A 15,246-nucleotide genomic window follows, 5' to 3' on the forward strand; every position below is an offset into this window, starting at 1 on the left:
TAGCCAGGTTGGGCTTTTATGCAGCCTTATAGGAAAAGGGCCAACTTTTTGAGGTAGAACTGATTTCTAAATCAAGTTACCTGTAGAAAGGAGTCCATGTTCATGCTGGGTGTTGAAGCTGCAGGTAGTGGAATGAGATCTTGTTAGCTTAGGGCACTGAGGTTAGAGTGACTTGATCTTCAATCTGCTGAATACCTCAGCTGACTCTGGGTTGTTTGTGAGAATGTGATGCTTAAACCTGTATTTCTGTTGTGTTTCATGCTTGAAAATAATCTTCAAACTTGCATGGACTTAAAGGCATACAAAGTGAGCTGGCCACTCAAGGAAGGTCCTGATGCTGTTGTGGAGGGACTCTGGATCTGTCCCAGCTCTGCTATGACGAGCCATCATGTGTGAAAGGTGTTTCAGAGCTTTGTTGTGTACTTGTGAGGCAGGAAGGTGTTACCCCCTCCCATACATTTAATGAATATGCATTGTGAAGTAGTTTTGTCTCAGAATCTGATTTTGCTTTGACAGTTTGCTGAACTTGGGTGTTCTGAATTAAGTGGAAGAAATAGCTTCCATGGGTGGTAAATGGAATCATGATGGCTTTCCATGAGATGGATCAAAACTGTGGGGAATAATTATTTCCATTTTGACAGGCTACCATTTTAAAAATTGCTCATAGATCTACACTTAAATACTGGGTAAATCTCAGAAGTTAGGAAGAAATGGTCTGTTTTTCCCCAAAGTGATACTTTAAATGTATTTTCTCAAAAGTTACTGACTTGTGGAACTGGTATCCATTTAAGCCTTTTAGCTCAACTTTTAAAGTGAAAATACCTGTTCTAAAATATCACTGTCATATACAATATATCTGTCATTGTTATGTAAAGTCATTGAGAGATTAATATTTTAATCACATGACTAGTTAGAAAGCAATTTTTCATAATAGCTTATTTCTTAAAGCAGAAATGAGAAAATGTCATTGCATAACCAGAAGTAATGTAGAGAAATAAGCATCAATAGTAATCACAGAGAAAACTTTTGAGCAGCTTTATAGCAAAATTGACCAAGCTTTCTGCTATGAATAAATGTTTAAATACCTATTATCATGTTACATGAAGCAGAGTAGTTTGTGGTGTAACATTGATGCTTGAAGCACTTACCTTTCTATAAAAACTTTATCTTTCTGAGATGAATAGGAAAAACCTTGAAGCTTGCCTTGTTTCAGGTCTTCCAGAGGAAAGTGCTCTGAATCTTAACTTTTTTTTTTTTCTAGTGACCCTGTCACAGAGAAACCATTGCAGAAAACTACTATATGAAGATAGCTTTCCATGGCTTTAATAACAATGGAGTGCTTAAAGCTTTACAGGAAAGCATTTGGTCAAGCATTTATACTTTCACTAAGTGTTTTAAGCTGGATAAACCATTCTTAGCAGACTTGCCTTGGTTGGGGATAAACAAGGATTACTTTTTCTATTATATCCCCTTTTCTGTAATATATACATTTAAAAATGTGGTAACACTGGCATTAGATTTTTTGTTGTTGTTGTTATAATTCATATAGTAGATCAAATGGTTCTGAAGAGAATATAATGTTATTTGAATGTTCTTTGTAACTGTGTTTCTCCAGAAATGTGTTCAGGGAATAGTTTCAAGCAGTGCTATGGTAAGGAAGCAAATCTCTAGAAAACTGTTCAATTCATGTTTTGATTTGGTGATTCTGAGGAAATGGGTGCTACAGAGTGATGCCCATAATCTCCATTGTATGATAACTGAAAAAATGCTTCTTAAAATGAGGATTTATGAACAGCTGAGAAAGGAGATAATTTTGAAGCAAAAAGCTTAAAATAATTTTTTTTGTTGCTTCTGTTGTGAAAGATGTTTTATATTTAAGATGTATTTTAAATTGGAGATTTTTGTTACAGACTTCAGGATAATCTGTAAAAGGGAAATAGATACACTCCTTCAGTACAGTTAACCAGTATTTGCCAGCCAATAGACACCACGGTCAAGATAAAAATCCTATGTCCCAGGGATTTGAGGAAGGGCTGTTGTACTGCATGTTGTATCTTTACCCACCAAGTAAACCAGTTTTCAGATTTTAGGAATCTTGCATCCTTTTGCTCAAACAAATGTATTATCAGATGATACTTTGTTCAGAAGGTACCATTTTTCAACGGCAGATATTATTTGGTTAGAAGTGTAACTGAGATGCTAATTTTTCCCATTTTATCTTATTGTTTCCTCCCAGGTCTGTTTATCAGAGTCTTGATATTGTTTTTGCAAAGATGTAGTTTTGCTTGAGATACCATATTTGCCAAATCCTTCAGAGCTGGTCTAGAAGCAATTTTGAGTTGGGGACTTTATCTCCTTCTTTATATGCCATTGTCCATAGTATACTGGAACTTACCTCCTACATTAGAAGCTGTCTTAGTGCAGAGACAATTCCTAATTTGACAAAGGTGATCCAGTGTAGAGTGACATTTATGGTTGTCTCTTAAGAGTTCATCTGTCCTGTAGAACTGAAAACTTCACCAGCTTGCACTGGAGTACAGTGTGACTGCTTTTATACAATGTTAAGCTGAAGTTGGTGAAGGTGAGGGCAATTTTTGGTATATACAACAGTTTGGAGGTGATTGTGCTGTTTGAGAGGGGTGAGTAAAGAGGGGAGTCTGGCATGTCTGATTCTGTTCCAGCACTAGTGAGTGTGGCTGGTTTGACTGGGGCAGAGCAGCTCAGATGCCTGTTTGTTACTATCCACTGTATCTAATTCAGAGATAGTGTATAAGCTTGAGTTCAGTAATAATCATGAATTTTATTCTTTGTTCTTGTGCTCTTGGGGCAAATAAACCCTAAAGGTGGAACATGGATAGCAACTTGTACGTGAGAATTCTTGTGTAAGAGCTTACCTGGATCTGCCAGGCTTACTTGCTTCTGTAACACCAGCATATAAACAGGATTTGTTAATTTTGTAAGTAACATTTCTTTTACTGTGTGCTGGATTTGTACCTTTAGGTTTGAGATAGTCTATTATATGATTGAAAGCAGTGTATAAGTAATAGTAGTAACTTAGTGACTGATAATTTCAGTGTGTCTGTATCTATGAAATATCTGAAAATAAACCTTTGATCACATCTTCCAATTTGATGTAAAAGGGAAATAAACCAATAGTTTGAACAAAATGCATTGCATGTTTAAAGTAAATAATCTATTTTCTACTGTAAGGATTCCTTCAATATCATAAATGAGTTTTATTTATGGAATAATCAACTGAAATGTTCCAAAGCCTCTCAGTTTTGTTATGGGGGAGCAAAAATGCTTTGTGAGTGTGTTTCAAGCTATATTTTACTAATCTTTGTTTGTGCTTTTAAACTACACCTAGAAGCATTGTGCTTTTAAATTAGCAGAATTTCAGACTTGCAACACAAGTTTCTTATGCTTCAGACTTGTCAAATCAGATATTTGGAGCCTCGGTGCTCAGAAAAGAATAGTTCAGTGGATCTCAGGATGCAGACAATACATTTTCATGTTCATTAAATGTGTCTAGAGCATGTCATCTGTGCAGTTCTTGTATAGCTTCGGTAGTGTCTGACTTTGGCACTAGAGATTTCATGGTTTTTAAAAGATGACAACTTTTGGAGCTATTTAAGTTTGCTATGTCAAGTTTTAGATTTACACAACATTAAACTACTTGGTTTTAACTGAAAGAATATAGCTGCAGTAAAGAGTAAGTGTTTATTTTTGTTCCCAGTAGCTTAAAAGGCTGTTATAAGTAGACGTAAGTAATCTTAAGTGATGCTTGAAAAACTGAGGTGGTGTTCCTCTACATGAAAGATTTACTTTCAGCTGAACTGTGAGCTTCCTTTAAGGAAACTCTTGATAAGGAGTTGACATCTCGAGGTTCAAATCTGTTACAAGTTGTTTCAATTGATTTGCTTTCCTTAGTTATATCTTCAGAAACAGTAAAATCAGAAGTCCAAGATAAAGGAATCTCTAGAGAACATCTGTGCCTTCAGATGTTCAACCTTCTGTTGAAATAATGATTGTAAATTAAATTGCACAGGACCCCATCAGTGGCCTTGAGTTCTGAATATTCTCAGCAAGGGAAATTTCTGCCTATATCTGTTCAGTCTTTCTGATTAATATTTTTATTGACTGTGTCTTAGGACCTATATGAAAAAAATGGACAACTGTAATAAAAAAAAAATGAAATTCCCTGAGAACTTTTTGATGTGACCTGATAATTTCAGAAAAAGACTGGTTCATACAAGACCTTAAATTTAATAAGCTCTGTGGACTTTAGTGATCTGTAAGCCATTTTCTCATTAGTATTGTGTCAGATCTACATCGGGAATAGAATTTTCAGCCAGTAAGGGGAATACACTTAAATTCCATATTTAGTTGAGATTTAACACCTGTTTTTCTTTTTGTGTAAAGCTGAAATAAATGGACTGGAGCTGTAGACTTTGTGCATTGTAGGGTGAGTGCAGCTGGACCTTTGTTCCATTCAACGTAGCAACAAGACATTTGGGACTGCCATTGCCCCATTGTTAGATCCTTTCAAGTAACTCCAGGTGAACAGGGAGATCATCAGTGCAGCCCATCTGGGCTCTTCAGTGACATGGTAATAGAGGGACAAGCAAAGAACTTGTTTCATAAATTTGAGTGTATCTAAGCTTGTTTGCTGTTCAGCATCAGTATATTTTATTTCTGCCTAAAGTTATCTTTTTAACATGATTGCGTCACTTCAGTTGTTGAGTACCTCAACCTCTACTGTTGTAACCAGTTTTCCAGCATTGTTTATCAGGGCAAAGGGGGAACAATACCTTCTTTAACCTTCCTTTTCTGGTTGAGACATCTGGAGAAGCCCTTCTGTTGCTCTTTGTGTCTTTTGCCAGATTCAGTTTCAGCTGTGCTTGGGCCTTCCTCACCCCAGCGCTACACAACCAGACTTTATACTCTTCCCAGGCCACCTGTCTTAACTTGCCACTGTCTGAGTATTTGTTCCTTGCACTTTAGTTTGACCAGCCTGTCCCTGCTCAGCCATGCAGGTCTCTTGCCTGAATTCTTGCTGCTGGGAATCACTAACTTTTGTGTTCAATAGAAGACTTCCTTAAAGATCTGCCAGCTCTGTTCCACTCCCTCATCCCTGAGGGTGCTCTCTCAGGGGATCCCACTGACTAGCTCCCCAAAGAGCTGGAAGTCTGCTTCCCTAAAATTCATGAGCCCCCCTTTACTCCTAACCTGAGCCACATCCAATGCACTCCAATCCTGCTGTCCCCATTGAGCTCATTTGCTTTGGTGACCAGCAGATCCCATAATGCCTCCTTTCTGGTAGGTCTGTCTGTTACCTGGCTCAGGAAATTGTCCCACATGCATTCCAGGAGTCTCCAGGGTTGCCTGGAGCTCACCTCGCCACTTTTCCAGCAGGTTTTGGGGTGGTTGGAGTCCCTCAGTAGGACAGAAGCCTTGGGCACGATGCCTCCTGTTAGCTGGAGCAAGGTGGCTTTGTCAAGGCTCCTCTTGACCAGGCAGCCTGTATTGGACATCAAGTTATCCTTGAGTTCAGATACTTCTGTTTTGCTGGAGCCACTGACATTCTATTAATTGTACTATGTGATTGTACTTAATATTTTTTAATTTATGATCTAATCATTTGCACCTATGATCAAAAGCTGTTTCAGCAAAATATCCCTTTTATTTACTCATTGCTCATTAATTTACAATTAAAAATTCAATGAAGTTAATGTATTGGTTTTTTGTTTGTCTGCTTTCCTACAGTTCAACTTTGTGGGAAAACTTTTGGGTCCACGTGGTAATTCTCTAAAGCGTTTACAGGAAGAAACACTGACAAAAATGTCTATTTTGGGAAAAGGTTCCATGAGGGACAAGACAAAGGTAAGGCCTGACTATGTCAGTGGAGTTTTGATACTTCACCTTAAATTTTTGAGTAGGGGAACAAACCTTGTAACGAAAATTGGTACAAATGAAAAGCATTGGAAATCCTAATATTGATTATTGGTTAATGTCTCTCTTTGGCCAGTCAAGCCAAGATTCCACATGCAGTGGAATCAAGCCAATAGATGTCACATAATGGAAGGCAGAGAATTTTATGGGAGCTATATTGCTGTCAAAGAGGGATACTGGAATGGGAACAAGTTGAGGCTTTTGTCTTGATCTTCATGGGAAAAGAAAAAAAAAAACCCTGAAATGCATAATGTGTTCCCGAGGTTGTGAGATGTAGCCAGTGAGTGAATGAGCTTATTTTCATTTGTGTGCTGTTATAAGAGTTTTAGTGTTAGTATTTTCATAGAATCACAAAATGTCCTGAGCTAGAAGGTGCCCACATGGATCATCAAAGTCCATTTTCTGTCTTTGCAAGTAATGGAGAAAGTAATGGAATCATTGCCAAGTCTTGTTACAGAACTAAAATAAAATACAGTAATAAAGTGAACTTAGCAAAAAAAGCACAGATTGACCTTAAAAGTTTGGTTATGGGAATGATCTTAAAAAAACGTGCATTGAAATTCTGTATGTTTTGTTGGTGCTGATTGAAATGCTTTTTACCAGATCCTAAACAGAAAATGGTGACTCTTATATTGCTTATTGCTTTTATCAGCCAAATCGATTGATAAACAGAGGAAGGAAGTTTCTTAGCACAAACTAACTGCACAGTGATTTTTTTCCTCTTAAGAAAAAAGGAGAGGGAACATGTGGTACAAGTACGTACTAAAAACCAGTATGTGCAGAACTCAACTAGCTTCCAGGGCTAGTGACTCATATGTTTTGAGTAACTGTGCCTAAAGTATTTAACTGAGAAGCACCTCCTATTAAAACTAAACATTTGAGTTGTGATGTTTATATTAGGTTACTTTTTATTTTTATGATCTCTTATTTTTATTGACAAAGTAATGATTTTGCTGACAGAGTCTAATCCTGCTGAGTGACCTCTTAATAGTCTTGGTCTGGGTGCTCTGACAGTCATCTAGACTGGTTTTTTTTGGTAATTTTCCTGTTTTAAACATCTTCATAGTTAAACACAAATCATGTTGATAAGAATGTTATTCATGAGGAGCAGAAATGGATTGTCACATATAAACCCCAACCCATAATTAGGGGTGTGCAGGGGAGATTTCAACTATCATTGCAATTTACAATTTTAGTAATCTTAAAGGTGAAGTGCTTACTTGGTGCTTGCCAAATATGGGAAGCTGCAGAGGAGTGTTAGCTTTTTAGACAACAGAACTGCTAATTATTTGATATAATACTATCATTGCATCTTAGGACCTATATGAAAAAAATGGACAACTGTAATAAATACTTTTTTTTTTAATGAGAAAGTAGTTTTAGTGCTGATTTCATCCCTTTGGACCAGTCAAGTACACACAGGCGAGGGGCAGCCTGAAAGAAGCAAGTGCTGCCCTTTTGGTCTGTGAATCTTTTGCATGTGAATGTCAGTATTTGAGAACTGAGCTCTGCTTTACTCCATTGAACTCAGCTTTGCAGTCGTTGAAGTGGGTTGGGGGAAGGAAGATGAAAGAAATAAGCTTGGTACTGAGATAGCTAGTGAACTCTTTTTGCTAATGTTCTCTTCCCTCATTTCGTATACTGTTAGCTTTATGTCCAAATAGCACACACAGTTCTGTGAAGGATGCACTCATTGGATAAAAACTGCAGTGTGAACAGCACAGTAATGCTGAGATTGAAATAATATTGGTCAAAGAAGCTTGCTCTTGTGGAATATTAGATCAAACCTGTTTCTGTAGACTTTACTTTCAAGAAAAAAAGTGTCTTCTTCCTGAAACTGATGCACCTGGAAAAGCTCTTAGAAGCATTCCTCCTTGTGCTACAGTTTCTGTACCTCAGCAGAAGCTGTTGGCTCTTATTTCGTGTTACTTTTTTATTTGCAGACATCTGAGCATGACTGAACAGTGTCTGCAAATTCCTCTGGAGAAACTTGAACACTTGCATTACAATGTTTCAAACACAAATGTGTAAAAAACAATCTTTTTCTTATCTCCTAGGAGGAAGAGTTGAGAAAAAGTGGAGAGGCAAAGTATTTCCATCTAAATGATGACCTACATGTTTTAATTGAAGTATTTGCTCCACCTGCAGAAGCATATGCCAGAATGGGACACGCATTGGAAGAAATCAAGAAGTTCCTCATCCCTGTTAGTATTTTTTTTTAATGAGAATTCTGGTAGTCTTGAGTGAGAACTGTTATCTCTAAAATTGAGTAAGCTGGTCTAGCAAAGGTGTCCCTGTCCATTGCAGAGGGTTGGAACTAGATGATGTTTAAGGTCCCTTCCAACCCTAATTGTTCTGTGGTTCTAAACAGTGCACAACATTCGTCAGATCATGTTGCTTGATTTCCTTTGTGAAAGAAATTATGATTGTCAAATACTTTGCATTTTGATACAGGCAGTTCACTGGGTGAATCTGTAACTGTCCGCACAAATCTCATGACTTGACCTACAGTAAAAGAGAAACTTATTCTTGCTCAACTAGTCATATGCAAAGTATCACAGACTACAAATAATTGTAAAAGTCTGTAAAATGTGTGCCTTTAATGTTTTCTTTCTAAATATGAAGCATCAGTTTAAGAATTAATACATTTGAAGCTTTAGTATTTCTCTCACCTGTAATCCTGGTTTAGTATTGAGTGCTGAGAATCAATACAGGTTTATCTTGTATCTTCATTTTTATCACCATACTAGTGATACATGAGCTATACTTGTTCTCTGATGTATACTTCAGCTTCCATTGTATGGGTGTATAAAATGACATCTGGTTTCCAGTACAATTTTGTATTCCTGGTTTGGGATATATCCAGTTAATGGGTTTCTAATGTCTTATATTAGAAGATAACTTCATCTGCTCCTCATGTAAGAAGCAACCTTACTTCTTTTCAATCTTAAACAGCTTGAAAAAATCCAGCCTCTCTTAGGAAGTTCTGGGGCACTTGAGGTGATGTTTCTCTGTGTGAAGTTCCATCCTGTTAAAGGGAACATTTCTTCAGTCTCTATTGGTGATCAAAGGAATAGTATAGAAAGCAAAGCATTCTCAAGGTGCATTGACTTCTGTTTATTTTTACTGCTGAAAATGTTACCCAAGTGTTAGTGTTTATTTGTGTTAGATCTGGGAATTGTGGGGACCTGGCCGAGGAAAGCTTCCTGAGGCATGAGTGTGAGTGACAGCAGCTTGGAAATGTCTGAGTGGAGCCAGAGTGGCTGTATTGGGGACCAGCTGGGATTGTCTCTTGCACAGTTGGTGCTGGTGACTTAACAGTGCTCCTGCGTGTATTTTGGAAGTTATAGTTTGTGCCAAACCTGGTCCACATCTGTGTAACCACCCAGAGAGTGGCTGGGCATCAGAACAGGCACCCCTGGGAGATGGTCACAGCACCAAGCCTGAGAGAGTTCAAGAAATGGACTCTGTGCTCTCAGGCAGTGGTGGGATTCTAGAGGTGTCCTGTGCAGGGCCAGGATTTGAACTTAAATGATCATTCTTGATCCCTTCCAACTCAAGCCATTTTATGAAACTGAGTCTCCAGGTGACTGGAGCTGTGTGCTCCTGGAGTGATTCTTCTGACTTGTTTTTGTCTGGATGAAGTGAGTTCATGTGCCCCAGTGCTACACTGTGGTATGAACCAAAGGATGAAAAATGACAATTGTCAGCAAGTTCAGTAGGAATATGTCCTGATGTGAAATAACCCTAATGTAGATGCACTTTAGGACAGTTAAAAAGCAAAGATGTCCTGGGTGTTATGTTCTCATCTTATAAAAAATCAAGCTTCACATTGTACATTTGTCTGCAGGTTCCAAATTGCTTTTTGCTGGATGCATATGAAAAGAGGTGAATGAGCATACTGCTGTTCAGACAGCCTAACACATCAGACAGGGGATACTCAACAGAATATTTGTAGGAATGCTGGGCTGTCGTAATGTCAAAGGTTTCTCTATTTACATGATTCATGATTTAATGGTGTGGAGAGATAAGGAAAATTAAATTATTGGCTGATCTAGACAGCAAACAGCTGCCTTTTTTAGATAGAAATATGTTTAACTTGATAAATGCTTCTTGCATGTGCTGGAAGGAAGGATATGCCTGATCCTCATGCCCCCTTCATCAGAGGTCTTATTTTTCTTCATTGAGCTTGATTTCCCTAATGTTGCCATAAATGAAGTAAGCTTATCAAAACCTGGTCATTAGTGTGTTAAGGCAGTAGAATTACAGACTGATAATGAGCAATTCCATTGACTGGTGCTTATACACTTTTCCATCTTTATTTTTTGATCATTGCATCTTTATTATACTGAGCTGAACTGATGCTGCATAATCTTTCCTGAACTGTGGGATCAAGCCAACACTGTCTTAATTTCCCTTTGGCTTTTCAAATGTAAGCTTATCAGAATTGCTCTAAATGCCGTAATCTCTTTCACCTGCCCCTCCTTGCAGCAGCCACTGAAGGAATAAGGAGCAGCTTTTTCTTCTCTAGAACAACTGTTTGGTTCACTGCTGCCAAATGCAACTTGGTTTTTAATTTTTTTTCTCCAAGGTCTGCTGTGGCTTTCTTAAGAAATTACCTGTTTTATTTCAGGAAAGATGTCCTGCTATGAGTATATATGATTATGATCATAATTTGCATTCTTCTTACAATGAAGAGTCACTCTGACTTCCTACAGTTTTAGATGCTAGACCCAATTTATGAATATGCTTACTGTTCATTTTTCAGATCAGTGCTGAACATAACATCGTGTTTGGTGCTAGAATGCAGAATACAGAATATCCTTGTGGTAGCTGACTATAGCAAAAATGCCTCAGTCTCTCTTATTGGATCTTTGGATCCATGGGCGAGCATCCTTGCATTGAAATTCAACCCCAAGCAGCTGCAGTGGTGTCATTTCATTTAAACTATTACATGACTCAACCCAAAACATAAAAACTGGTTTTGAGGGTATTTTTGGCTGTGCTTATGTTGCCTTGATCTTACCTTTCTTCTGCAGTTGGAATTGTGGCTTCTGACTTTAAGTATATTCTTTTACCTTCCTTTAAATTATCCAGACTCTTTAGTTCTCCTTATTCTGGCCAGACTCTGTGGTCAGCACTCTTGTTTGAGTATTAGATTGGTGGGTGTTGTCCTTGATACTGGTTATCTCAGAATTACTTCTGTCAGGTCAAAAAGCCAGGTACTTTCAACCTCACCTGCCCCTGTGTTATACCAGGGTTTCAGGGCCAGCCTGGATGGAGCCCTGGGCATCCTGGTCTAGTGAACGGTGTCTCTGCCTATGTCTGGAGAGTTGGAATGAAATGGTCTTTAAGGCCCTTTCCATCCCAAACTATTCTGTGTTTCTATGGCTATGGCAGTTTTGGCCATTAGAACTTAGCCTGTTTTGCTTAATTTTTGAGCAGTGGCAATCATTTGTTTTCTGACAGATACAGCACTAATTACCCTTTGTCTTTGGTTACCAGAGATTCTTGTTTTCCTTGTCTTTAAAGCCAAGTATAGAAATGTCTTTGAGAGAACAATCTATACCAGTTATATGACAATGTGAGCAGATTTCACAACCTTTTCCTATAGCCTGTCCTACCTTTTGCATTTTTGGTTTGTAAGATGTGGTGATGAAATAGCTTTTAATGGCATTTTGAAGAGCTTGGTGGCCTTTGGAAGCTCTCACAGACTTTTCCTTAAGTAAGCTGGCAAGTAACTGTAAGGTGTAAAAAGGAAACCTGATAATTATTGGTTGCTCACTGTCAGGATAAAGATCTACTTGAGTGCTTTGCAAAGCTACAAAGCGTTTTTTAGAGACCTGTCCTAACATGATATAAATAAATAGCTTTGCTAATGGTTTGAGTGATAAATTGAAATAAGGTCTTAAGCTAGAGTGATCCTAAAGAGCTGCTGCCAATGTGTTGATCTGGCTGGGTGAAAATCATAGATACAATTTTAAAGAAGGTTTAGTTAGATCATGTAAGTGTGGGGACTGGTGGGATGAAAATCTCGTGCATGGATCTTGGTGTAAATGCACCCTCCATGGCTGGATAAGACTGTAGTTAGTCAGGGTAGGCTATTTATTCATAAAATGAGAGTACATCTGTTCAGTTGAAATTTAACAGCAGCATTTGACTGAAATTCAAGTGCTGCCACTGCCAAAGCTGTTCAGAGGAGGAATGCAGTCTAAAGGCTTTCCATGTCTATCTTCTAGGTGAGGAAAAGATTATTGTCTGCTTAATTTGACTTGAAGTGCACTGTTTCCAGCAGTGAGTATTCATAAATTGACCGTCTGCTACTTTTAATTGAGGAATCCATTTCAGAGTCTAATGGATTAACACTGCAGCTTATCGTGGCTGCCTTGTACTGCCCCTTCACTCTGCATCCTCCTGCTGCCTCTGGCATCTGTGATAAGGGCCATGTTTTCTGTTCTGTGCTGTGCACAGTGGAGCCCTTCTCTGTGACCCAAGGCTGCTGCTGTGTCTGGTAATGTGCTGCAGGAAAGTGAGAAAGCATCAGGGAGAAAAGAAAAAGGGACCCAACACACACAGTGGCAACCTGAGCACATCTTTGCTAGGAGATTAAATTAATTGAGTAAAAAATGATCAAAGGTATTTTTCCAGGGGCACAGTTCTGAAAAATATGTTTTGTGAAGAAATTATAAAGGGCATCTGATACAGGCTGCCAGAACTTTGATACTGTGTGTTGGTGGTACAGTGTCTTGGTGTTTTGTTCTATACAGGACATAGAATTTTGCATTTGTAGCCAGCTCTGATCCAGCAACAAACAAAAAATACAAAGTGGGTTTCTATACAGTAGCTGGCCAGAACAGTGTTCAGTTTCCTGTTTTTAGTCTACTCCTTGTGATGGATTGGTTATGTATTGGGTCCTGGCCATTTAATAATGGACTCTGTTTCTCAAAAGCTTCAATTATGCCATTTGAAACAGTTATTTCAGTCTTTTAGACCTTTTTCATATTTTCTATTTTGTTTCTGCTGCTAAATTGAGGATGATCTCAGGTGGGCAGTTGGGAGTGAAATTTCAGAACCTATTTAAGGCAATTTGGACAAAATGCTGTTATGGTGCTGCTTCTTTTAACACCAGTAAGTTCCTTCAGCAATGGCATATAAAGGACAGCTTTTTTATTTCCATTTATAGAAGTCTAGGAGAAGCAGAATGCTTCAAGGATAATTGAGAGATTTGAATTCATGGAAGTTTTAATCTCCTTTCAATGCAGGGTTATGTTTCAAAGTCTTTAAGACTCCCTGACAATCTTTTGGTCCTTGTCTAGTGAATAAATGTAATAAACTCAGATTTGCAGTGAGATGCAGATTCTTTGTTTTGTCATTGAGTTGCAAAATGGGCGGTGTTAGAACAAACCCTCCTTCATGAAATGGGAGGATTTGCAGAAGAGCTGTTGTACCACAAGTATCCCTTTGTTCCTATGGGAGCACCTATTAATATTTTGATTCTCAGTTAGTACAGATGCACCTTGGGTAAAATAGTTATCTTTAATTCACCTTTATGGCTGCATTCTGCTTGCCTCACTTTAAGTGGAGGAGAAATGATAGAAAAATACTTGTATCTCCAGAGTTCAGTGCTGGGTCTGTTTCATTCCTGTGTGCTCTGCTTGTTTCAGAGGTTGACTCAAGGTCCCTGAAAACTGTGCTTGAGAAGTACCATATTAATTCTGTCTGTAAAAACATGAGCTTTCCTTTTTCTAGACCTTGAGAGTAGAGGATTTGTGCAGACAGAAATAAGCCATTTGTCCTTGGCATTTTTACTGTTGCATATCATAGAATTTAATTTTTTGAGCTCTTTTTATTAGATAACAGTGTGTGTGTGTATTGAATGAATTCCTGTGTTCATTCTGTAACACCTGACTTAAAGAGTGTGGATTCCTAATCTATTCCTTCATTTTCATGTGCTGTTCTTAACAGTGTATTTATTCTCTACTCTTTTGCAACTCTCTCTCTCCCCTCTTTTTCCTGCTTTTAGCTCACAGTCATTCTACAGCTGGAGCTACAAACTAGATCTCAGTTCAGAATATGGGATCTTGATTTTTTTTTTCTGGTTTCCTCCTATCTCTGCAGCCTTTTAACTTTGCAATTTTAATTGGTAAAGCTACATAAAAATATATGCAAATGGAAGAAAAACATGCCTGAGTAAAAAAGTAGAAGTTATTATGTAGAATTCTCTAATAATGTTTGGACTGAATATTATTCCTATCTTATTAAGTATATTAAACTTTTTCAGTGGAATGTTCAACTTTTTAAGAGGAGACTTTCAGGAGCAGTGTTTCCTGAGAGTGGTGAGTAAGCAATTAAATTTTTTTCTCACTCTGCCTGTCCCTTGTTTTAGGACTACAATGATGAAATCAGACAGGCACAGCTTCAAGAATTAACATATTTAAATGGTGGCTCAGAAACTGCAGAAGTTCCAGTTGTCCGTGGAAAAGCATCGATTCGAGCGAGAGGAGTGCCTGTTCCTGCTTTGTCCAGGTATGTGGAATTTCATTGGAATCTATGCATTTCAAGCTTTTCCCTTCAAAGACAATTTCTCCCCCAAGTACAACATGAAGGATTCCCAAAAGAAGAGCAAAAGATGGGGGAAACAACCTTCATTTATTGATGGAAGTTTAATTCATTTGGACTGAATTAACAATGCTCTTGTGGAACTTGAATGCTGCCTTTGTAAAGAAGCAGTGCACAGCACAGGAGATGTTAAGTCCTACTGTGAGCACCTTGATTTCTAAGTTGATTTCAACCTAAGTTGCTCCTTTGCTGCAGTCTGTGTTTGGGCCCTATGGAGCTGACAGCAGTAAATCTCTCACCTTGACTGATGTGAATTTCAGGCAGTATCTCCAATTTACAGAATGTTTTTCTTTTTTTATGGTACTACCAAGTTTTCATAGTCATGATGAAACGATACAGAAGTGGTCTGTAGTTAGAATTTGGATGTTCTTGTTTGAGTGGCACTTTGTGAAAAGTGGCTTTTGTTTGATTTGGGAGTAGGCAAAGTCCACTGCTTTTGCTGTTTTTCTTTGTCACAGGAGATGTATTGTTTTTACTCCAGCATTCCCCATCTTCACTGCAGTACTGGGATGGCAGTTGAAACTCCTTCAAAGTCTCAAGTGTGAAAACAAAACCTAAATAAAGTTCATAACTGTTTATGTTACAGAATTCAGGGATTGTGGTTGCAGCACCTAAATGTGACTGTTAATTGTGGTGATCTTTTCTTCTGTTTTGTGTACAGTTCTTGTCAATGCA

At 38.1% G+C, this 15,246-nt stretch overlaps 1 protein-coding gene across 2 annotated transcripts in view; it reads left to right on the top strand.

Annotated features, from left to right (window-relative positions):
* KHDRBS3 (KH RNA binding domain containing, signal transduction associated 3) overlaps positions 1-15,246 on the top strand; it is a 91,129-nt gene that overhangs the window by 30,686 nt on the left and 45,197 nt on the right. For both annotated transcript variants that reach the window (XR_010030330.1, XM_063174555.1), the window contains exons 3-5: positions 5,767-5,883; positions 8,010-8,156; positions 14,339-14,478. Coding sequence is in view for 1 of the 2 variants with exons in the window: in XM_063174555.1 (XP_063030625.1) it covers positions 5,767-5,883; positions 8,010-8,156; positions 14,339-14,478 (404 nt within the window). In the remaining variant the exon portion in view is untranslated. The remainder of the gene's footprint in view (positions 1-5,766; positions 5,884-8,009; positions 8,157-14,338; positions 14,479-15,246) is intronic.

The sequence above is a fragment of the Melospiza melodia genome, chromosome 1 (genome assembly GCF_035770615.1).
Source record: "Melospiza melodia melodia isolate bMelMel2 chromosome 1, bMelMel2.pri, whole genome shotgun sequence".
Taxonomy (NCBI): Eukaryota; Metazoa; Chordata; class Aves; order Passeriformes; family Passerellidae; genus Melospiza; species Melospiza melodia.